At 39.4% G+C, this 26,511-nt stretch overlaps 1 protein-coding gene across 1 annotated transcript in view; it reads right to left on the bottom strand.

Moving 5' to 3' along the window:
• LOC104260665 (transmembrane protein 132D) overlaps window positions 1-26,511 on the bottom strand; it is a 264,803-nt gene that overhangs the window by 177,034 nt on the left and 61,258 nt on the right. The window contains exon 2 of the mRNA XM_009816453.2: window positions 24,759-25,647. Within this exon, the coding sequence (XP_009814755.1) occupies window positions 24,759-25,647 (889 nt within the window). The remainder of the gene's footprint in view (window positions 1-24,758; window positions 25,648-26,511) is intronic.

The raw sequence follows: 26,511 nt of genomic DNA, 5'->3' as shown, positions 1-26,511 counted from the left end.
ACTTTCAAACTGAGTGTGGACTGATGTATACAGCAGAGTGAAAAATAAACACACTAAAGCTGCTACATAATTGTCAAGCATATGGTTAAGCTATGATTTTATTTAGAAAACAGACTGTAAGAGTGATGACAGATGAGGGTATGTTGGTCAGTCATAAATAAGAGTATTCTAATAGGAACTGGGCTTGTTACTGATCATATGCTGCCACACAGATTTAGTGAGATCTAATCACTTAGAAAATATGGCTTCTTAAATACATGTTGCAGCTCATTTTCAGTGTTAGGTTGCTCAGCTGAAAAGTCCATGAGCACTACTACACCTAGCTTCTAAGACAGTGGTGGTGGAGTTACATTTAGGGACTCAATTTGACATCCTATTTCCTCATAAAAGGATAGAATTACTCCCTTAAGAATGGCTTTCACAGCACCTAGAGCTCTGCATAGAGATGACTAAACCAGACAAAAGGAAATACTGAAGACAATCTGAAATCCTTTTTCTGACCCAGATTGCTCTACGGCACTTAGATAGGCATCAGTAGCTATGTCAAAACCAAGAGACCAGGGAGCACTTTCAACCTCCTACTTCTGGGAGCTCCATCTGCACTTGAATTTCTTCTGGAGAGAAGAAAGATTTAGATACAAAGACCCAGATACATACTAGCTCACTCCGGTGACTGCTTCTGCAAAGAAGGAAAACCAGGTGTGTGATTGGGAAGGAAACCACAGCATGCTCCAGCCAGGATCCTAAACACTCAGTGATGCACATATTGAGATTAGATACAGTTTATGCTGGCAATCCTTTATATACAATGATCCACCTGCAGTGGAGAGGTGCATACATAACCCCCTGGTTCATGCACCCCTTTTACTGGGCAATTGCTCCAGCAACTCTGGTATTTTCTGGGAGCGAGTGGGAACAGCGCCACCATCACTATTGGTGGCTCTGAACACACAGCTTGTCTCACGAACTTTGTGCTGAAACCAGCTTCATCAAAGCATTATTTCTTCTGTTCTGAGTGCATTATCTACCCAAAGACTTTCTTAGACTGTAAATCCCATATCAGGCAGAAAATAACCCAAGAGCAGTTGAGTCAACAGTTCAGGTCTCTTAATAATGATCAGAAATACTGCGACCACAGAACTCAAAACATTTATAGTTTATAATTCCTCCTGCCATTTCATATTGGTTCCAGAAGTTACTGCCAAAAAAATTAAGCTGGATCACTTATTGTGGTTTCCGTGCCCCCCCCCGCAAAATCAAAAAGGTTATAGTTCAGAGCATATGCAAAAGCTGCATGTCATGTGCCAAAGTAACTTTATGTTTTTAAACTCTAGGTAACTATGAACTTGCTGGTAGCTATGAAGTTAAGTAAGGGGATTTTGGATTTCTACCTGAATCTTGGTGCTCATGTATTCCTGAGACCCGGCCAACCCCTCTGTTCAGGATTGCTTTGTTTGTACTTGTTGTAACACAGCTCATTTCCAAAGAGCAGAGAAAATCAAATAATGCTACAGAAGTGGAAATATTCACACATGACTTTATGAGGAGACATAAAAATTAGGCGATTGGAGTGTATGAGCTGTCTAAGAGGACATACAGCAATTTGTGAAGGTAACTTTTTAAGAGCAAAAAGACACTGGTAAAAATGAATCCGCTGCACAACCCTCCTGCATAGCAAAGAAACAATGCCATGAAGCCCCAGACACCTCCTCACCCTTCCCTGCAGCAGTTATTACTCAACCATCAGTAAGTGCCTGCCAAAGCCTTTCACTGCTGAGCCCGACACACCTGCCCCTGCCGTATAATGCTCCATGGGACTTTCATTCATTTCCAGGGTTCAAATTGAAGTGATGTCTGTGACTTTTCTTTTGTATTTTCAAAGCTAGGAAGGAATTTCACACCTTTTAGAATGTCACTCAGCCCCAGGTAGAACACTGCAGTCCCCAGAAATGTCTGCAAAAGCAAATTATAACCTCTCTTTTCCTTAACCCCTCATGGAAGTAGCTTCAAGGTGAGGAAACATGACTTGAAAGTAGTAGCATTGCTGTTTTAGCACCAACTGGCTTGTCATTAAAACCTTAGGCACCTAAAGATGCAAACAAGTCTCAAGAGGAATTTATTTACAAATACTCTGAAGCAAATTATCCATTAAACTGCCTTGGAATATCATGCACAGCCCTAATTATGCTAGATTATATAACCAGGCACGGATGGGTGGCAAAAGAAAACACTACAGTATGAGGACTGCTTGGGGAATAAGCCAAACCACAACTTGTCCAACTGGAAGAGAAGCTACAGCCCAGTGTTGTAAATATGTGCAATGTCAGCGCCATAGCAGCGAGGCATCTCTCAAATATAAAACTCATTTTGACAGCACTGCAATCAACATTGGTCTTTCAGCAGTCACAGACATTGAAAGCTGGTGCTCAGGTTTCAGCCAAATCAGAGTTTCTCTTGCCAGTGGAAGCCCTAATGCTTTTCAGTTGGTGGGGATCCCCCACCCCCCAGCTGCTACGCAGGAGATCCATCCTTCTTACACCAGCTTGCTGTGGGGCCAGGCTTGATGCTAACACATGCACCATCCATGCTTAGTGCAATGAGAAAAAAGATACTCAGGGTTACAAAGTTCTGGGTGGGAATGGGTCCAGCTCTGCCCAGTGTAAGACCCGCTCATGCCTAGCCCCAAACCTACACTAAGGCTAATGCATCCCCCAGGCACAGGGCTGCTTTCGGAAGAAGTCTTCTCTTGGAGAGCATTCCTGAGCCCCACTGTCTGCACATTATAACTCTATCCTTGTTCTCAGGACCACAACCCTAGGAAAAAGCAGTTATTATTCAAATTCACTTTGGAAGAATACATACAGTTGTTAACAGCAGCTTATCGGTTCACATCTGAGCTCTGCTGAAATATTTCAGCCCATGGAAGAAAAACAAAATGTCAAAAAATGGTGGCACTCTTAATGAAAACATATACTATGAAATACAATATATACGGTTGTATTTATTCCCAGCTCCAGCTCAAACCGCTACAGTTAATTGTTCCAAATGGCTTTAACACCAGCAGTCTTGCCTAGCACAGTTAGGGAACCAGACGGCTCACTTCTAGGTTGTCTGTTTGTTGCTGTTCTCTTACCATTTTTTGCCTTTTATCATTGTTATCAAATTTGACACTAATGAACTTTTCTGCATTTTTTTTTCTTGTTTTACATGTTGCTTCTTTTGTGTACAAGCTCAGGGGCTTGTGAGGGTCAGAAACAGATGGTTGCATACTTTCTGTATCAACCAGAAAGCACTGCCTGCTCTTTCAACATTTTTGCCTGTGTGGCACAGATAGTATTAAAAGCCTGTCATTGTTGCGACACATGTTGGATCACAGGTGGATCAAATGCCAAATTTTGGTTATGAACACAGTTATGCATTCAAAGCAGCGTTTTCCAATTGGTATTCGCAGGGTACTGAAAATGGCCGCATAAGTTGCATTTCTTTGTTTGGTTCCACTGTAAGAGCAAGAGAAGCTACACAGAAATCTGTCACTGGCCCACACTAAGATGTCTCAGTGTGTGGTACGTACCTATTACTGAAAACAATTACACAAGAGAGCACACAAACAACTGATAATTACTAGGTTTTAAATGCCCATTAGGTTAAGTATTCTTGAAAGTATATTCATCTGGCATCACATTTGCATTCTGATGGCAGATGAGAGAAATTGGATATTAAATCTATTGGTTCCCTTAGAGGGCAAACAGAGCAAAAGAGTCTATTAAATCACAAAAGGAGAAAAAAATTCCTAGCTATTCCCTACGTATTTTCTGACCTATCTTCAAAACCTGCTAGTGTGTTTAATATACCAAACAGGGATGGATGTTTAAGGCATCCTAGTATCACATAAAAGGAAAATAATCAACTCTCCTGTTGACTTGACACTGGGCAATTTATCCTTACACTTCTTTATTCCTTCAGCTCACCTGACTGCAAAATGGAGTCAGAGATTTTTGTAAAAGACTATGAAACCTGAAGATAAAATGAGTCTTATAAATGTAAAAGTCCTTTTTATCTATTTTTTTTTTTTTGGCTTAGCATTTATTTTTGTTCTAAGCAATACAAGATATCCGATAATCCCACACTACTCATTTCTGGTTCTTCCTAACACATTTAGCAGTGTAATCATTAGGGTCTCGCAAAAAGCATCTTCTAGTTCGACTACCAAGGGCCTAAAAGTTTCTTGTCAGCACCTCTATGAATGAATTATATGCTCCATACACACAGGTCTTTTTTTTCAAGTGACATCCAGATCCATCAGGAGACATCTCTGACATGGTTTCAAAGTTAGTGGTACTTGACTTTCATATGGTATTGCAGTCACCTATGGAAACAAATACCCCATCAGTAACAAGCTTGTGACATGAATGAATTACCAAATCCTCTTCCTCTTCATGGAGATGTCAATCACCCACAGACTGTGACAGTGCCAATGACGCACAAAAGGGCATGCATCACATTTAAGCTGTTTGTTTCAAGCTTGAACAAAATGCCTCACTAGAGCAGATAGCTTTTGTTTTAGCTGAGCTGCCTCTCCAGGCTCCAGCAAATCCACTTCAGCTTCTAGAAAAAGCCAGATCTATTATAATATGTAGTTGAGAATTTTGCCATAATTATGAAAGATTTTGCAAATACTGCCTTAAGAAACAAATGTACAGTCAATCTCACAGTGCCTCTCAGAAAGAGAAACATAAAAAAGCATGTTGCACCCAATAAGGTTCTGTCTTACAAGACCATTGCAAAATATGCGAAGTGCCATGTCTTACATTTTTTTCCTAAGACAACTATAGGGAAAAAACAAAACAAACTAACACTGAGTTTATTCAGAAGCAGTTATTCCAAACAAAGACTGCTGACACGGAGTACATTATAGTGTCTGGCTGGTCTGAAAACACAGAAAAATACATGAATGCAAGCAGAGGGGGCACAAAACATCCAGAAGGATTATCTCCATGTTCAAATGCACTCATTCAAGTTTAAAGGCTAAAGCGAAAGACTGTCCACTAGATAATGACTTAATAAATTGCTTACGGCTTTGAGTAGCCACTGGAAGCATCTTTCACTGCATTTAGATGTAGTTTTGAAATAAATTCTAGAGGGATTCTAGACACCTGTTATGGATAAATGGCTGTAGAAAATTCAGTCTATTCAAAATGGCCAGTACTCCTACACTCCTAATAACAAGCAAGCGCCAGTTACCTGTGCAATCCTACACACTCATGACAGATTTTCAGGTTACACAGCTGAAACATCTGCAAGGTCATCCACGCTACAGTGTTGGAGATGGACAAATATTAGGTGCCAGTGCTGTTAGTTGCAGGCCCTGGAGATAATGTTCTTTTTATGTTCTCAAGATTTATACCAAAGTAACCTTGCTCTATCATAACAACTCCTGACACACACACCACAAGGGTTTCTTCTGGAGATACCTGTAAGTCTGTTATTCTTTGTTGCACTTGCATAATAGACCAGTGCCACAACTGGAGTAAACCAGCTCGTTTTCATTGACTACATAGCAATGGGCACCACACTAAGTCTCAAGAAAACCTTTGTTTTGTTCCCAACTCTCAGACAGCCTGGCTCAGAGACCACAAAGCTCAAGTCAGCCTCCCTATACTTCCAATTCTCCATCTGTAAATACAGATGGTAACATTGACTGTTATATAGGTGCATCAGCATCTGTAAATGAAAGTACTGCATCAGAGCTTATTGTTATAGTTATTGTTGAAGTAGGCTGGTTTACAGCAGGTATTACGTTTTTGGGTTTGTTTTTAATCAAATGGATAAATGATAATACACAGTAAAAAAGAGAACACATTAAGTACATTATAAGTGGAACACAGCAAAGGAGGATGAGATCAGCTCTGAGTAGGCTGCTGTCCTATGTGAACCTTCCATTTGTTTATTATTTATCAAAGAAACAGCACTTAGTCCCATATTCAAAGTGCCTGAGAATACTCAGTACAAAAGCGTTGGTAACTCACTCCTCTTGAAATTATTCTGAGCCACTAGAGTCATAATTACACTGTCATAATGAAGAGGAAAGAAAAACCCTTCTAACAACTAAATTCTTGTTGTAAATTGCATTATGAAAGTGGTAATTCCCTCTGAAGTAGGCATTATCATGTCTTACTGCCCACGTCAGTTCATTATGGTGCCTCTGCTACCCCAGTGCAGCCTTCGCTTAGTAAATGAATGTTTTGGGATGATATTGCCAACTTGGGACTTATTACTTAATTGAATATGGAAACATTTAGGCCATTAGCATACATTTAGAAGTGTCTTATTTCACAGATGTTAATTTATCTTGGGGAATGCCCTTCTTCCCTCCTCCTTTTCTTCTTTCAATTCTTTTCCTGCAGCTAACTTATTTATTCAATTAGGTCCTAGTCCATCCATTTGCAAGCCTGTGGTGAACAGCTTGCTCTTTTAAAACATTCCTGAACTGACATTTGGAGTCTATTTTCAAAAAAACATTGAACAGCCAAGCTCTTCCTATCTTCCATCACAGCTGAAAAGTATCACCAACTCTAGATGACTGAGAAAGTCTAAACCTGTTCAGCTAAATAATGAGATTTTTCAGGTATTCCAAATTGGTTTATTTGCCTAATTATTACAAGATTTCAAAGCCATGCGCAAAGCATTTCTCCACAGATATCTGGCTTAGAGAAATTTTAACTGAAGGCTAATATATTCCCTCTATCAAAAGGGTCAAGAAGCTAGAATAATACGATGAAGGAAATTCCCCCATTCCCTCATTATAAACATATATTGGAAAACCTGCAATAAATTAATGAAACTTGCCAACATGTACAGGATCCTGCACATCCTGAAGTAAGTTCCCAGTCATGACAGATGTGTGAAGTCCTAGGGTTTGGTTTCTTTATCATGTTTCAGCAAAGGTTGAACATCTGTATGGTCACAAACAAGTTGCTAGGAAGCCCCGCTCTCCATTTGACACACTGTGCATGAAAACTATTGAGGGTCTCCAAAAGCCTAAGAGACTGCAGATCACCAGAGCAAGATGTGTTCGATACAATGATTTCCTGGACATATTTCTAGCAGCACAAGCTACCTCAACTGTGTCATCTGTTTAGAGCTCAGACAGCACAAAACTCTCTGACCATTCCTTAGGCAGCAAGTAGTAAAATATTGAATGCTTCAGTAAAACAAAGTTGTTCATGCATCCAGTTCTGCATCAGGCCTGTATCTGTAAAATCTCTTTAAAAAAATAAAGAATATGATGCCAATATTCAAAAGCATGAAGTAATTGAAATGCTTGCACCCTAAGATTTCACGCACCCTGACTCATCCCTGTGCCAGTTCCAAATCACGAAACTTGATTAGTGAGTGTGTATAGATATTTGCACAGGTCATCTCAGTTTGCTTCCATGAATTTATAAGCGTGCAACAAAACCAGCACATTGATGTTGGCACGTGCTATGATATGCTATCCCAAACAAAGTTATTCCTCTGAAACTACCTGCTTTCTATTGATTTCAGGCCACCACTATACTGTGTAGGGAGCAGCATTGCCACCCAGTTTTGAATTCCACCCGTGACTCTGAGGCATAGCAAGTTACAGCTGGTTCCCAAAACATTGTGCTATTGCAAGTCTTCTACAACTCCTGTGAACAGCACTTCTTTGAAGTGAATCTATTTCTGAAAAATGCTAGAAATTGCACTAGTTACAGTCTTTCCAGACTGACACTGGAAAAAGCCTTCCCCTGTAAGGCACCCACTGGCTGTTTGGCCTGGAGGTTGAGCATCCTGTCTTGGCTCCTTCCTTCTCCCTCCCCCCCAGCTCACCTTGGCCCTCAGAACATCACCCTTGTAGTACTGAATTTGGCACTTGTCAGAATACTTGAATGCTTGGCAAAAAGAGCTGCTTTCTGCTTCTCCAGCATCTGCATTAGAGATGGAAATGATGCTGGAGGAGAGACAGTATTATCACAAAAAGGTGTTTTAGTCAAAGGGAGCCAGGATATATGAAAGAGGCAAATACAATAGCTGCTTTTGCTGAAAACCTGTTACAAGTTTATATTGTTCCTTTCAGCATCTTTGATGTTTATTCTCTACATTGTGGCTCCTTTCTCTCTTAGCAATGCACATACCTATAGCTTACCTTCCTCCCCCTTCCATTGTAAGCAGTGGAAGGCCTATTTAAACATCTCTCTGAACTACAGCGGTAATGTTGAAAATTGACTTTCCCCTTCTGGGTTTGAATTTGTCCACAAACTATCGCTTCAGCTGGTGGCAACTGACATTTTTCTTTCAGGTTTTACAGATTGCTCCAACCTACAGACTGGCAAAGCAATTACTGTCTCCACAAAATCTAGATCACAGGCACATTTTAGAAAGGGTATTTTAACATAGAATTTTTTTTTTAATTTTACATTGATAAATCAAAGTCAATTAGCATTTCTAGTTGCAGAGAAAGAAAAAAAAGACTTCATACATGAACTCTAAAAGTTCAGGAACTAGAGGCAAGCAATCCTATGCCTTAAATAAAATAATAAACAAAGTAAGCAAGCAAAAACCCACCAGATGATTTAAAGCCATTTTCAGTATCTGTTAGCTTGAGTAATGAATACTTAAAATAGGCTATTCCTCAAAAAGACGACAATCCTTAAACCCAAACACTTCAGGGCTTTTAGGTATTAGATCCAAAGATTTGTAAGGAGATATCTTTTTGTTGCTAAGCCTTTATAAAGCATGTTGCACCAAAGTCCACAGGACAAAGTTGAGGACGCAATGGGAAGACCACAATTAAAAAAAGTAGGAAAATATAGTTTCCCTACATTACTTAGGCACAGTCATCTTTTCTTCTCACATCAGATAAACGCACACATAGGTAAGTCACAGAGAACCACTGAAGTAGCTACATAATATTTTGTGATCCAGATCCTCAGATTTAACCACAAGAGAACACAGCAATTTGCACAGGCTGAGGATTTTCTGCCCAGTACAGCTGTTATGGTACCAAATCCACTGCATTGTCCTCGTTAGAGCATGGGAAGAATGCCCCTTTGTTTTTGAAGAACATGAGAATGCAGAAGTTTTTACTCAAAGAGCATTTAACAAAAAATAACTAATGCAAACAAAATAATACTCAGATTTGGACACAGGCTCCAAATATGTCTGCTTCTACCAAAATACTGAAAACAAACTCTATACTGACAATAACTCTGTACTTAATGCTATCAAATATATACCCATAAACTTATCACTAATCATATGTTTCAGTAGCGAAGCTTCTAAAAATATCTACAGTGAAGTATATACCGTACTAAGGGTTCAAGAGTTATTAATTTGGGCAATGATGCCAGGTATCTTGTCTCAGGGTGTGCAGTTTTTTAATATCCTAAAGGCCATACTTCCTGTGTTGACAGCCAGTGTTTAGTTTCATCATTTTAAATTAACTGTTACAGATTTAAATCAGATTATATCTATTATAATACACTCCTGATCAATTACTTTGTGCAATGGAATATCTGCCATAGGCTATTATTATTGATATTCTTTGTGATGGAGTTAAGTAAATCAGCCAGCATAGACATTGATTTTGTAATAGTAGCTCCGCTTTCCTCCATCCATTCTCATAGGATTTCCATGCCACAGGAAATAGGCGTTGACATGGCAGCCAGAAAAAAAGACATGGGAAACACATTGCAGAGCAATAGGTTGGGAAAGGCCACTGAAATGTAGACAAGATAGAGAGGTCCAAAGCAAGTATACTGTAAGAGATGCAGTTAGTAAGATGAGTCGTGCTGGGCTCACTGTAGGCTTCAGGGTATTATGCTGTGAAGTGAAATACTACTTAGGCTTGTAAACAGGACAGCAGGATGGGCTCCATGCAGGACTAGGAGACAAACTCTTGCCAGTGCGCAAACTGACTTCAGGAGAAAGGAGTGCTCAGGTCAGCACCGCTCTCCTACTTAGAGCAGCATTCTGGCTACGCTAGTGATAAGAATGAGATAAGGGCCTCAGAGGATACAGTGGAACCATCTCACAACAAAAAGGCAAGAAGGTTAGAGGGGGTTTTTTCTACAAAAAATTACCTTTTTTATTAAGTAAGGCTTTGCTGAATGTGGAAAAGTAGAAACAAAAGCTGTTGACAAGTCTGGGGTTTAGCAGCTTTCAGCTAAAGATGTCAGATTTTTGCTTGCCAAAACACTGATGGGAAATGGTGGGGGGAGGAGGGGGTGGAGAGTGGATCTGCATTTTCTGCTTTTTTTTTAAAACCAAAAATTGAATTTTTTGTTCTGCTGTTGAATTTTTCATCAGGAAAATAATATCTGATTAAGTTTTCCTAGAAGGCCTAGGAACCAATCATGTTCTCAGAACAAAGGAAAATAAAACAACGCGATGAACAGGAAAGGCAATTGCCTCAGGCGTAACATTGGACAAAGCTGGAAAGCACAAAGGAGCAATAGATACTAGCAACAATAAAACTGTATAAATAAGCTCAGGGAGAAAATATACAGGTTATTGGCTTGAAAGTAGTTAACGTTGAGAACACATGAAGATATCATTCCCAGCAGTGGTGGTGGCAGGAATAGTGGAACAGGAAGACATCTTACTGACCCTGCTTGCCTTATGGCTGGCAACACAGCAACAAGGAAAAGGGAGAGAAAACTGATCTGAAAAGCGACTGATGCTGTGGAAACAGGAGAAGGAAGAGGAAGCAGTCCCCCAGGGAGCAGAGCAGGCAGATTGAAATGAAACATCTCTACTTGAGGTCTGCCGGCACAAAGATTGTCCCCAGCTCCCTCAGATCCTGGGGTATTTCAAAGCCAAATGAACACCTGCAGAGGAAGCAGTGCTCTGGGACCACACTGCTGTACCAGGTTAACACCCCACATCCATCTGGTTGAAGAAGTGCTATTGGCAGAGGATGTCCGGGCAGGACGCTTGGGGAGGTGAGCTTCCAACATCGCTAATGGGGAAGAGCTATAGAGGATATGTTAAGCGGATAATCATAGTTTCAAATGGTACTCATTTTTGTTTGATTTTTGCCACTGTTCCTTGTAGAGTGAAGTTGAGGGTTCACTCATGTACTGTATTTTAACAATGAGCAAGAAGAGATGGGTGGATTTTATGATTTTTGCAGACATGAAAGATCTTTTGTTTGGAAAGTTAATAATATCCATGAATAAGTGGAATTTGATAAAGTAACAAGACAATTTCTTAAAATATACCATGGCTTTACATAGATATTACAAGGATGTGTCAGATCTGTTTCTTTAGAAGTAATAAATTCAAAAACTAAAAGGGCTTAGATTTGCCATTAGAAATGTGAAACTAACGTTACATTTATTTGTAATCAAAAATGCACTTTGAGATTGCCTGAAGCATTTCATATGCATGTGTTCATTCTGGGTAACTGTTACCCTTAAAAAAGTGAATGCAACACTGTGAAAAGGAAAAATATTTCAATAACTTCAAACCAAAGAAGTTACTTCCCCCCCATGTAATGTCTTTTATTCCTCAATGCACCTTACCTTTATTTTAAAAAGTATTTTGAAATTAAAAAAAAATCATTACCTGGATGAAATTTCATGTTTTATATTAGTCTATTAGAGGAAGAGAAAGGAAGTTCATTGATCCAAAGTTTTTACAAGAATGTTCTACATATTTGACCACCAAGATTAAGATGAAAAGAGAGCAATAGCCAGATAGTCTTATGTAAAGATATACATAATCGGGCACCAACAAGAATATAGCAAGAGCATACCAGCCGCAGCATCCAGCTCCTAAACTTGCCAGTAGTAACTAGGAAAGTACAAGAAACTAGAATGGACATGTTCATTGCAACAACCAGACCTGGCAGAGGTATTCTTAACAGACAGTTGGAAGGCTGATAAAATACTTCTGTAACTTTTTGCTACTGTGTGACTTCATGTAGTGACTGGGGCACATCAGACCTAGAAAGTTTCTACTGGGTTTTGCAGAAGCCTTGCTTTAGAAATAGACATCCAAAGCAGCCATGAACTCAGCATTGTGACAGTCTCTGAACTTTTTCAAGGGGCACATTTCCCTGTCCACAACAACAGAAAGAAACTGTTTTACTCTCAAGGAAATGGGAGGCAGATGGGCAGTGACCCACTGTTAGGGCTGTCCCTGACTCCAAGCTCAGAGGAGGCATTGGTGTGAGGTGTATAATCCCCTGGTCCTGATAAAACAACAAGAAATCCTTGCACAGATCAAACAGCATTAGGCAGAGTGTGCGCACAGCAAAACGCTCTGTGTGTTATCTCAAAACACAATGTTTGATGCTTCTTTATCTGTGTTAACACACCTTGAAGTCACGCTGTTCCCAGTACGATGCCCTCACCCAAACCCTTCTTCCCGTTAGCTTCACTTTATCAGTCAGTTGGGGATTTAAGTACATCACAGTGACATCTCCAACTATTAGGTGAAAGTGTGATGGATGACAGGAGCAGCACCTGCAAGCAAGGCGGCTCACACCTTGTCAGTGCCAATCACACTTACCATCTGTCTTCCATTTATCTAGCACAGACCTGACAGCCTTCTTTCATATTGTTTCATTTCTTACCACAAAGGAGCCTCTAATGTTTTCTCCATTGAGAATTGAGAAGTTCTATGGGAAGAAAATAAAACTCAAAGACATTGATTCCAGAAATTTACCTTGTAGTACCCCAAATCTCCCCGCTCCTAAAAAACCCCCAAAAACAACAAACCAAAAAACTAAAATGAACCAACCCATATTTCCCAGCTATAACCAAGTTAAGCTGATTTCTGCTAATGTTCTTCATCTCCCTAAGGCAAAGTGTTATATTGAAAAAATAGTTTTCCCTAACTAAATCTCCCAGCGTCTCCATAATGTAGCACGACCAATAATTCTGAAGTAGTGGATCAGCAATACAGTAGTTCCATAGCTGCACCATTTGGGATTGCACACAAAATATGCTCTTGATATGCATGTCAGTCTACTTTACATTTTTTCTGTTGTGATGGAGTTTTTATAGTTGTATGATTCAGACATCCCTTTCACTCAGATGGTTAGATCATGCCCACTGAAAAAGACAGAATCCCTAGGAAACATGGAGCCCAGATTCACTGTGTCCTTTCCTTAGGCTTACCTATGTCAAGAAGGTTGACTGCAACCGTGTCAGGCAGGTTCTCTTTCTGTCCTCCTGGGATAAAAGCAGAACCTTGGTGTTAAGAAGATAATGTGTTACTATATCCAAATGAAAGGCTGACTCCTGGGATGGACCGAGTGACTCAAGTCCTGCTGTTTCCTCTATCAGGAAAACACCCAGCAGGAGTTGGTATTACTTAGATGGATTAAATGGGGTTCATTGGAGGCTGAAGATTACATTGAACTCCAAGGACCAACCCATGAAAGAGTGCTCCTTATTCCACATTCAGAGTAATAAACAGGCAAAAGCAGCTCCTAGAGTGATTTATACTGACCTGGCTTTACTGTCCCTGAAGAAGATCCACCTACTCTTGTCCACAGGTGTTTAAGCTATCAAGCTTCCTGTTGCAAAAGACTCTTCTTCAAGGCCTACAAGGCAAGCTGCCTATGCAAAACGCATATGTGCATTAACAAACACACGGATTGCTTTGGAACAGGACTAGGAAAGGGACAGGAGAACAGTCCAAACACACAGAGAACTCGTGGTTGGAGCACTCAATGGAATGATGCAGAAAAACCTTCACTGCCATCATTAGCCATAGCTTAGGATACAGGATGCGGAACATGGACTAAGTGTTGAATCACATTTTATACTCTTCCCAATTGAAGCTAAGAGTCAGTGGGGTAAACTCTAACTGTAGTCTACATGTTAAACTTGAGTTTCATTGCCTGCTTTTTCTGAATGAGAAAAAAAATAATTCCTAGGAAAATAAAGCTTCAGCGTCAAAGAGCTCCCCTTACTGTAATGTTTCTTTATTATCAAGTGATTAGGAGACGAACAGTAGGCAGAGCCCTTTCAGCAGGACAAGCAAAATAAAGCTACCCAGGCTATAACTGCATGGATAGAACTGTGACCACACAAGCCCACTGACTCCTGGGAGTACATGTGTACGCAGCAGCAGAGAGACTATCTAGAGCAAGCAACACAGTTACCCCAGTATTTGTTAGCAGAACCTCAATGTACTGATCACACAGCTTCACCTTTATAGATGGTCCAGCCAGCTGTGCTTACTCCTTGCAAAGGCTGGGAGTCAGTCTTTGTTCTGCATGTATGGACAGAAGGGTAGTAGGCCTTGGAGCATGACTGTAGCTCTCAGGTACCTCTGCAATGCAATAAACCGTAATAATAACAGTCAGCTGTAAAGACTACTCATGTGAGTAATGGCTTGCTTGATCCATCTCTCAGTTTTTTGACACCTACTCGGTCAACGTGACTTTGATTCTCAAGGCAGAGGATCTTAACTGGAATAATTTTAGCAGAAAGAACTATTTTCTTCTTAATATAATCTGCCAGTACAACACGAGGTAATAGAGTGCCCTAGAAGTCAATAGTTCTTAAGTACTTGTCTCCATACTGCTACTGACAATTTTGGGGCCATTAGCAAGTCACTTATAAATGCAGGAAAGCTATTTTCCCCATCTAGAAGATGGGGAAAATTATATTTGCTTGACTACCTCATAAACAGGGTATGAAAGTTAATTCATACTTGTACAGTATGCTGAACACAGCAGAAAAAAGAAAAATATCAGTTTGAGAGTGAAGCCTTTTACCAGCCAGTAGCATAGGTGTGATTTCATCTTAGGACTACATTAGAAAGGCCATCACTGTACAAGCTTATATTAGGAAATAACGTAACACAATGAAACAACAAAGACACAAGGTTGTCATCCTCTTAGGTGGCAGTACGTAACTCCTGTTTACCTCAATGTCTCACTTACCCAGTTTATGTCACTGAATACAAGCTGAACTGAAATGCCAGCCCAGGAGACCATCAAGAGTGATTCACCTTGTTAAAGGCCACCTTTACAAAAAAGCCAAACCAAGCTACGAGGCCTGGAAACCTTGCGGATACTGTAAAGCTTGCTGTTAAAAGCTCAAGGCACTGCTAAATAGTGTCAGGCATTGTTGCCTTTCCTAAACAGTCACTTTGCCTCTAGTCTATGTAAAAAAGGCTCAGACTGCTGTGTCTTTTATCCTCTTTTCCCTCTGAAGGACTAGACAGGTTCTAAGTTCTCAAATTTCCTTAGCACCAGAAGCTGTCTTTTGGTCATTCCTTACATTTTGCCAAAGACATTTTACCAAACTTTGGCTAGGGAGAGAGGCAAGAAAGATCAGATCTCCTGAAGTTACCTTAAATGCACTTCTTAATGCCTTCTAAAATTCAGAGTCATATTCAGCCACTAACATAAAATACATGAATTCTAGAAGTTGCTAGAATCAGATGTAGACTTCCTGATCTGCTAAGGTCATATTGCCAAAAGAAACTTCCTTTTGCCTATGGTACCATCTCTTGTTGAAGAGATTATAGTACAGGGTCCAAAGAAGTGACAAGGCAGGGGAAACAACGCAACCTGGGGAGTTAATGCTTGCTAAGGGACTGTGTATTTCCAGTTCAGTAGCCTTTTATAATACCACTGGACAAGATCATGACCTGGTGACCATCAGTTAGGTAACCAACTCAGTGATCTGGGGTGTTTTTTAAAATTGAAGAAATAACCATCAATGGAAATTTTTACATTCCCTACCCTGTTCTTTGCATGGAGAAAGAACCCAGGAAAAATATTAAATTCATTTTTTACATCAAGACTGAGGAATGGAACAGCTGAAATTTAGAGGCTGTAATTCAAAAGAATTAGAGGGATTTTTTTAATTTTTTTAATTCCTCTTCTCTCCTTAGTTTTAAATTGGCCAAAGTAGACTACAAGATCAGTTAAAAGAGGAGGGGGGGGGGGGGAAAGTCAGTTATGTATGTCATGGAGAAGAGATTTTAGGAGTTGTTTAAACCAGAATGTGGAAGGAGATGTTTAAGTGACAGAACAAACAAAGCTATAGAAGAAGGAAGTGAAAAATGCACATTAGGATTGTTTTCAACCTGGCAGAAGAGGTACAAATTCATGGTTGGGATACCATGAAACAGCCACATAATCTAAGGCCTAGAGAAAAGCCCATCTCGTTACCAAGTTTTATGTGGCTGGTAACCTTCCTGATCACCACTTATTGCCTGATTATTTCTAATACTAAAATATGATTTAGTTCAGCACTAAGAATAAAATTTGATTTAGTTCAGCACTAGAAGAGCACACAAGCAATTTGATAAAATGTCAGTCTTGTTCAAATTTTCTTGCTGTATAAATTGAGTGCTAATGATCTTGACTCTGCTACCCTCATGTATTTATGCAGCCTTTTTCATGTTTGATGGATTGTTATTGATCAATTGTTAGATAAAACAACAAATAAGAGGAGTTCATGTAACCTAAACTCTAGAGGCTTTTTAGGAAAAGTTTTCCCAATTGTCAATGAGCATTGTTTATTCACTACCACAGTTTCACACTAGTCACTATATTCCCACAATATAGTGGGAAAGAAGACATTAAAAATACCATAGATGGACCACAAACCCTTTCAACAGTTTATAAAAATAGTACCTACTTATCTCTGACCCCCAAGTTTAGTTTACAAATGCAGAAATATCATAGATACAGTTTATACAAAAATCTCACCTTTCTCACACTATCAGAGTTCTACAAGTTTCCAGTACAACCTTCAGTCATTTCCTACAAATAATGGTATTTCATATTTTTTACTTCTTTCCTCCGGAAATCTGGTGATAGACTTTGACAGTGAAACCGAAAACTATATATAGGTTAGGATAGTGTACACCAACTTCACAGTAAAAAAAAAAATCATGACACTTGTTGCTGCTAGTGAAACTAAACTGGATTTCCTCCAAATGAAAAGATTTTCCAATAGCCACTCACTCAGCAGCAACAGCTAAAAAAATTTTTAAGGCCACAATGCTACGATCATGGAAGAATATGAGAAACAAAAGCAGGATTCTTTAACTGGAAAACCAGTCCTAATCTCTCCCACTTAAGAGTTTATTCTCCTTCACAATTTTTAATGTTGATTGAGAAGATACATACACCAAAAGGAACACACTATAAAATGTTAAATAATTCAGGACTGTTTAAATTCATTGCTGATAGGATATATTTCTCTCAAATACAAATAGAATTCAAACCAATAAGCAAATCAAACATTATTGCAGAAGTGAGCTAGCAGATGACCTGGGGGGTTTGGTGGTTTATAACTGTCCTTTGTATTTATTGAATATCTCCTAACCAAAGATCTCAGATTACTTCATTCATCTCAGAGAAGTAGCACATTTCACCAAGATAGATATTACTAATTTCTTCTTAGCAGATGGGGAAAGCAAAGACTAGGACTTCATTTTTCAAAACCTGTGGCTACACGTATTTTTTTTATCCCAAATTTCCTTTGGCTGCAGCTGTGATGCCCAAAGGTTCTCCTGTCTTTCAATCCACCATGCACCAGCAGGCTCACCACTGGCCCTATCACCTTGTAGGCCACAGTTTGAGAGTCCTCTGAAAGAATTTCAGAGCTCAGCATAAAACACAACGATTTCAACACTGGACGCAAAGGAAACCAGAATTTTCGTTTGATGAACTCCAGTGCCTAACTTAAAAGGATTTAACTTTGAAGATAGCATGTAGACATCTACACAGATGAAGCCAGTGGGAAATATCGAAGAGGAATGTCTACTTCAAGGCCCACATTTTAGCAGATGCCACTTGGAAGGCAACACATACAGCATTGAGGAGCACGCACTACCTCATAGGCTATTAGGTTACTTTTATATCCTGCATGCCGGGGCAAACGGATAGGATCCTGGTGGACTGCTCACTTGAACTCAGACAACTAAATTCTATTTAAGTATGATTCTGGAGCATCATAAGGTCTTAGACTTCCATGTCACAATGAAGAGTCTATGACAGAGCTAGAAATAGCAAAGCTCGTCTCCCAGCTTCCAATCACTTCTGTCAATCACAAGGTTTTCTTTCTTCTCTTGGAGTTTATTTTTCCACTCCAGCAGCATCTCTTAAATGCATTAGGTCACATATATAAAGGAAAAAGCAGAGCTAAGCAGACAGCACAATTAACTAATTTTCTTTATTTAGATCTTCATACAAAACCATTCAAATTTCTGGCAATAAAATGCCTGTGAAAAGGTCCTCTCTTCAAAACACATAGTTCCCATACCCCTTTGCACTCCTACACGTCCTCTACTGCACAATATGTGTTCTCATTTCTTACCATCATCTCCCATGCTTGCAATGAGGTCATCATACCCTATAATATAAACTTAGCTGATCTCAGCAGGGAAGAAAGCACATTCCCAGGAAAGAGAAAAGAGTGAAAGTCCCAGGTAAGTAGGAGAGCAAAAAAGAACCATTTGCAAAGTGTGCATTTTGCATATAAATCTACCTGCCATAGGAGAGCAAAACAGTAAGAGCACTTTCACACTGCAGACACTTGTATCAGCCTACTGGAAGCTCACTTCAAGCCTAACCCTGGAGCACCTTGGGCTGCAGCAGTGGTGGGTGAACTTTCTCCCCTCAGATGTCACCCAACAGAGCACACAGCTGCCAGGAAGCCACATCCCTGTGTTGAGCCAATGTGTGAGCAACTCTGCAGAAATCCTGTGAATGTACGGGGCTTATAAAGCCTAAAAAGCTCTGCCTTATTACATGGCCATATCAAAATTCCTGTTACCAACAACCAGTTCTTACCAACCCTTTCTGGGGACCTCAGCCCTTAAATGCAAGTTTACACCATGAAACTCCATTACCAGAGGACACAAGTGTAGGAATTACAATAAGGCAGCACATGCTGTAGGCTGTACTGGAGGGACAGGTGAAGCTATTGGATGCTCAGTGAGAAGTCTAATTACTCCTATGTTTCTGCTGCAGATACTTCTGGCAAAGAAGATGAACTGGGGCGGGGAAGAAAACCCAAACAAAACCACAGTGGAGTTGGGCTTCACCTGATAATCAAAGCATAGAGCCCTCCCCTCATATGCTACACATTAGAGAAAAGGACATGCAACAATAGCAACACAAACTACGTTGCAGCTTAAAATGAAAACAGAATCCACTTCTCGTAAGTGGGAGCAGCATTAGATCCTGGATCTCTCCCTGCGCACGGGGATGCTTCATGCTGCCCTATCTGACACTGGCACACTATGCCACACCATCAGTTTCTGGCAAAGTCCACATGACAGTGTGAAGATGGATGCAACACAAAGGCACATTTCCTAATGTCCTGGTAAACTCTGGTATCCCACATTCCATTTCAGAATGAAGAAATGAAAAGAATGTTTTTCTGTATTTGTCAGGAAAAAAAAAAAATCAGATTTGGGAAACCAGAGGATCTAAAATCATCAGTTGCTGCCAGAACTTCCTTTACTTCATTAAGGGTCATAACTGTATATGATTTAGCACACAGGATTCGCTAAGTACAATTATAAACTGAATAGTTTAAAAAAAAGCTACAACTTGTTTCACTCATGAATATATCTATGCCTGACACTAAGTACCATAAGGCAATTCCATCTTTATCATTTCTTTGTTGATTCATCTCCAGGAAGAGGAAAACAAATTTAAAAGGTTGCAAGCAGAGGGTATCAAGGCTGTCAACTTTAAAACAAAAAGCAAGGTTATCTTTATTAGGGTCAGCAGAAACATGCTAATAAAAAAGAACTGTATCTACATTGTAGATTCAGAAAACTCATGTTCCTAAGTTTGGAAAACCATGGCATCCCTGCATATAAATTGTAATGTATGTAACATAGCGCAGTGTTAATAACCAGCAGTAATTTGGGCTTGCAGCAAACAGGAATTATAATTGCATAACACCAGAAGCTTTGAAACATTAACTACTGAAAGCATTTTGAAGGACTGACATGAAATAATACTTTATATGTTTACCATTCTCAGCAAAAAAACTTCAGATAAATATTTCCTTTCAATTTCAGTTTCCAGTTTAGATATCTTGAAATTTGAAGAAAAACAGTAAAACAAAATAGGCTAGAATGTTTTCCACAAACTTCAGGGATCTTTCAACACCTTTTGATGGGAAGGATAAGAGTCCTCAGCCTTCTCTGGTCATCAGCATGCAAAAAGATGACAAAACAGTGTCTGAGACTGCATAGGCTGTATGTCCAGGGCTGGTCAGCGTTAAGGGACTTTGAGGTTTGCCTTTGATCACAGACCCATGGCTGTGGGCTCTACAGCAGCTTTCTTTGGGCTAGGATGCACGACACTATTTGTTCCTCTGCACACAACCCTCCCATGTGGCCAGTTACAAAGAATACAATGAATAATTAATTTGCATTCAAAGGGAGAGAAGATAATAGGACATAGGCACAGTACATTCAATCACTTATTGTATAAAGGCATTTAATACTGCTTCACTGGGAAGATATAATTGCTTGTTGCTTGTCTACAGCATGTCGTCTTCAAATAATTGTTGATATTAGCAGTGATAAAATGGCTTCAGAGAGATTAAGCAACTTGGCCAAGACCAAAGAGGAAGCAAGTGTGTGAATTAAGCTGAGAAATGTGATTTCTTAAGGCTCAGTGCTCCAGTCCAAGCTTACAACCTGGTGCTTACAACAGTATTCCTTATTTATTCATCATTTATGTTTTATCTCCTTCCTTCCCTTCCTTCTAACTCTCACACCCATAGAGAGTCAATACTAATATTTTTAGTTTCTCAGGTTCATTAAAAAATAAACCCTAGAACTTGGCTCTTATGGTCCAACTCTTTCACAAAATTAAAAACAGTCCCTCAGTTTCACATTCACTACTCTAAATCTTCCACTGCACAGAACAGCAGTATGAGAAAAAACCCCAAGGGTACCTTTCCCAATATATTTTAGTATTTAGCAGTTTCTAGAAGGTTCCCCTTAAAGACAATTTCCTATTAGAAAGGGGGTTATTTTAAAATAGAGTTTATTTTAAACATAATTGTTATGAAACAAAAAATATTCAGTAGTGATGAGTAATTTTTGACTTTTGGTTGTTTTGCATGGCTGTTTCTTCTTTTTTTGACCTGTATATCCTATATTTTCCATCTGTTCAAGCCATGATTTCCAGTCCATTGGAGCAAAAGCAATGGTAAAAGCATTTTGCCAGCAGCCCTTGGCCTCACTTTATGAATACAGTTCCAAGTCTTGCTGCCACTCAAGGTAGAACTTCTAAAAATAAGGGAATGTTTAAAAATAAAAATTAATACAATTTTCTCATAAAGGAGTTGGGGGGGGGGGGCGGCAAAGTGGAAGGGGCCTTTTCTTTTATCAGAGAGGAGATGAGAGTGAGAAGAGACCAGATAGATTCAGCACACACTGGCTTTATTGAAATTTACAGTATAGGAGCAGAAACCATAAAGACCAATATCCATTACAGTGCACAACAGCCACCAACACAGCACTTTTTGTCCCAAAGAGCAGTACCGCCATTGTAATCAGAGGACACAGCAAGAAAGTAGTCACTATTCCCAGAATTGCCAGGTTAGAGAAGGGGAAAGGAGAAGGAGGCAGATTAACTGGCTCGCTTGAAGTCACCCTGGAAGTTTATGGATTATTGGGTACTGAATCTGTGTCTGCAAGAAGAAATCTGATGTCTTCATTATATGACAACAGCTGGCAGTGCTAACCATATTAGCCTCTCGATTAACCAGATGCAACAGATACCCATAGAATTCATTTATGGTCTTCACAAACCAAAGATCTAGCAAAGTTTTCCCTAAACCCTTGGGAATCTCTTCCAGACCTTGGAACCCCAAAGTTGGAAACAGCCAGGAGTTTGTTAGAGCTAAGTCCCACTTCCGAAGCAGCCTGTCAAAAAATCAGTCTGGTGAAACAAGGCGTCTTGAAACATGTTACTTTCTCTATAGCCCTTAGAGGTAACCTGACCACATAGTAGGTTTTAATGTGTAATCCTGCATTTTCCCCATCTAGTTGATATTGCATAACAGGCATAGGTTTTTTTTTTGTTTAGAAATATAAAAACTGGCTGTCAGTTGGTGAAAATCCATACATTGTATGGGAAAAAGGGATCATTTGGAAAATACAGAGGGACCTTTTGTGTAACAGCTGAGGCCACAGACTGCTCTTCCTCTCCCCAAACTGCATTTTTTTTCCTTAGACTCACCATTTCTGTCTCAGTGGACAAGGTCTGTTATCCTTTCCTATGTATTATGATCAATCATTTTTTTGATTATTTACACAAATAGGTCACTCCTGCTCCTTTTTGCTCCATCTCAACTGACAGGATGGAGGACCTTTTACATGTCTGTTCATGCCCTCATGTTTACATGTTCTAACAGGATGAAGTTTCTTGCAATCTACACTGAGACAGTGTCTGTACCTCTACAAACTAAGAGAATTTAAAGTTTTAGAGACTTAAAACTCCATCAGGTCACAGACGAGATCTCTGATGGCTTTTACACAATGCCAGCTGGAGAGCTTGTTCTGAAATCAGAACAGGCAGCTTATTACAAATACAGTCATTTGTTTAGTTGACCATGTCAAAAGAGAACCTATATAGTATAATCAGAGAACATAGAATGGTTTGGGTTTGAATGTACCTTTAAAGATCATTTAGTTACGGATAATGGATATACTAGACTGACGTAAGATTTTCAATCCTGAAATAGGGCCTTATTTTAGTCAAAGGCTACTTCAATATCTAATCACTTAGAGCGACATTTACTCCTAAAGAGAGGGCCATAAAAGAAGTGTTAGCATCTTGTCTGACACTGGCATTATAGGAGAACCCAATGTAAAAAAAGAATTTAAGCCAAAGCACTTTATCAAGCTCAATTTTTGCTCTTACCTGGTAGTTGCTCTTTCCTCTTCCAGCAGAAGATGTGTATAAATTAGTAACCACCAAAAACTGATTTAGCTATGTACATGTCATGGAGGGATGAATGCAGAACATAAACACTACAATTCTGACTGAGAAAACAACCAAACAAAAGCTCAGACATGCTGTAGCTAGATCAAAGACAGACAGGTAATGGTACTTTAGAAGCACAGTAGAACAGATATTATAACTACTCCGATATTGAAGCAGATTATAGTCTGAAAGTCAGTTACTGTTAGAAAAAGCAGGTCAAGAGAAATCAAAACTCACGAAAGTGACATGAGTAACAGCAAGCTGTTACCGAAGTTTGTTTTTAAAAGGTAACAGCAAACTGATGTTTTTGAAGAAGAAAATGCCATTTTTCATTTTGAACTGATATTTGCTATTTATTTTTAGCTCTTTTTTCATGTTTTATGATACCTTAGATCTTAAAATAAAAAGCCAAAATTCAAACACATTGTTTCCTTTGTCTTCCAGAAAATTAATTTTAGAAGCATTCATTTATAAGTTCAGTTGTTCAGTTTTCATCCCAATTTAAACAAAGCAAGATTTTTGAAAAGTCTTACAAACCTACATATAATATAATTATCATGGTTATAATTAGCTCCACTTTTAACTGATCACAGCTCATGGAAATAGAGATGCTTTGAAGTGAGATTTCTAAGACACTGCATTTACAGAGTAAAAACAACGAAAGGTTTTTACCTTAGTTCTCTCTTAGATAGAAAAGGTTTTAAATGTTTATATTTAAAGCAAATTTTCAAATGTAATAGAAGTCTCCATGCATGTCTGAAGTAATATCCCTTTAAAGTCATTAGTATACAGAAAGACAGAAAGGCATCCCTGAACTCTTACTGTGAGGAACTCAGATTGGCTGCCTTGAAATTAGTCACTCAGGAAACAACTTAAATCTTAGGCAGATTGACTCAGACATTGAAAACCTGATATCGAAAGGAGAGCACGTAGCCTACTAGTGTTTGGCCTCTACCAGATGAAGAGGAAATAACTGTCCTCAAGTCAGCAACCAAGTGCTGTGGTTATGCAGTTTATATATCACACACTTGTAAAGGAAAAATGACCTGATTTTATGGCAAACCACTTCCCCCAAGAAATCCCACACAAAACTCCCTGGGGATAAGAAAAAAAAATAAAAGTAAAAATCATGAGACTTACTAGCTTGAGCCCTCACTACTAGATCAGTGGAGTCAAATATGACTTACTTCAAATATGACTGGCACTTAACGTTACATTCAAAAAACAACCACTACCACCCTCAGGTATTTTTCATTTTCAGAAATGGTTTTGGTATATCGATAATAGTTAGGAATCTCAAACATCCTATAAAACAGAACCAGGCTTACAACAAGTTTGGGGGAGATGTTTAAGCATATAAATCCTACTTAGATGCTTAATTCTTGCTCAATTCCTATAAATACCTTTGCGGATTTGAGCTTTACTAATCTTAACACGAGTTCAATGAGAGATTAGGAGCACTGTAAACTCCAGCTCAGGAGACTTTAAATGTTATCTCCTATTAGCACATGGATAGGTCCCAGCTCTACTATTTTGATTTTTATAAGTAGTACTCAAAGGACAGCTTCAAGAAAAGGCCTTTCTCACTCAAAGAGATCACATCTCAGACAATTCGTACGATATTAGACTGAACAATAGGAGAAACGTTGAGTCAGCCAACTGCAATACAATTTCTGTAGAGCACCAGTTGAAGGACTGTTAGGCAATTCATACGTAAGAAAGTGACTTCCCATACCAAGAACAAAGAAACACAAAAATAAGGTACCAAAGAAAGACAAAACAGCCTTACCTCAGTGTGAACTGATCTTCTGTTGAATTTTTAGCAACAGATACAAGGAAAGTCAAAATGTCACCTTGCTTGACAGTCTTTGGTGTGTACTGGATGGCAATATTATTATCCAATCTCATTTCATTTAAGGAAGGGACAGCATGTGTCTGGTAAAGGAAAACACTTCCAATCCTCTGCAAGGGAGGTCCCGACTCATCAATGTCATTGCGTCCTGGTCGGATCCCATTATTTTTCCTTACATCCTCCTTGGTGCATTCCCCTTTCTCATCTCCTGGTTGTATGGCATAGTAAAGCTCCACTGGGCTCCCTTCAGACTGATCCATTGGTTTCTTACGGCCAGCAACAACCGTTGGAGGGTTAAACCAGCTTGGCAGGAGCTCCAGCTCTGCCACACACAACCCCAGATCCCCTTGCAATCTGCAGCTGCCTCTGACTTCCCGCGTCTCTCGGAAGGCAAACACCCGCAGGCAGGGCAGCCGTTCCGTGGTGCTATAGTCATCCCAGTCCCTGCCCACGATGTAGAACAGGACCTGGACTTTGGGCTTGCTCAGGTAAATTTTGTCACTCATTATGAAGGCCTTAAGTTTCCAATTAAAGGAGAACTTGTTAGTAGATCCAAATGGATTTGAAGACAACATTAAGTCCTGGGGCACTACTTGTTCAATGGAAAAGGGTCCATAACTGGCATTTAACACAGGTGGCCTCTTGGATTTGTAGATCAGAAAGGATTCCACTCGGGACTGCAAGCTGGAATTTCTCATAATATCCTGGTTGGCTTCCTTAAGAAAGAAGGAAACATCCGCATTGTGGATATGATAGGTCACAGGCAAGTAAGTTGGAAGTAAAGAAAATCTCTGTATACTCTCCAGGATCCCTCGACTCTCAGTCACTGTTGAAAGGAAAGGAGAGTTTAAGAGATCAGACCTTCAAGTCATACTGTGATATAACCTTGCTGACTTTACTGAGGGGATTGACAGTGCCTAGGTAGATGATGATTTATCTAGTTAGCTTGGAAAACAATACGTTATGATATGTTTTACATGGCAGCTAGATTAAAAGAAGTAGTTTGTGTAGGTTTACCAACACCAAAGGTCACATCTTCACTTGCAATATACATTTATTATTGGAGAGCAAAATTACCCAGTCAGCATCTGCAACATAAGATCGCTGCACAGGCACACTTAAAAAAGGAATTTGATCACCAAAGCAAGCTACACCTGTACAGGAAACCAATGCAATTATTTTACATCAAATGCTGCACATGGACTTAGTTCACTTCAACCTTCTCTCCAGCACTCTCAAGCAATACATGGACTTCAAGGCGTTTCCTGCACAAGGTTGAATTTCACTTTAAGAATAGTTAGCACAATAACAATTTACACAAAAGCTCCTGTACAACATTCTGGTACCAGAGGATTTCTAAAGGAGGTTTATTTACATCCAATTTATAGCCTCTTCTATTTCACTTCCTCTATGAAAAGAGGGTTTTTTCCTGTAAATAACTATCAGGATTCATGCCACTGTTGTCGCCTAACCCTACATTGTTCCTTAATACAACTGCATTATCTGCAGGCTGTACATCACTGCACACTGAAAGAACATTTTCAATGACACTGAGCCTCTCTTACTGCAAGCTATCTATTTTAACTGTGTCATCAAGCAATTACCTGAGGCAGGCTATCATATTAAAGAATAAGCTTTCCATCCTTTCTAGGAACTGTCAGTCCCAAAGAGCAAAGACATACACTGTTAA

This window comes from Gavia stellata, chromosome 21, assembly GCF_030936135.1.
Source record: "Gavia stellata isolate bGavSte3 chromosome 21, bGavSte3.hap2, whole genome shotgun sequence".
Taxonomy (NCBI): Eukaryota; Metazoa; Chordata; class Aves; order Gaviiformes; family Gaviidae; genus Gavia; species Gavia stellata.
This window is presented reverse-complemented; position numbering and strand designations above follow the sequence as displayed.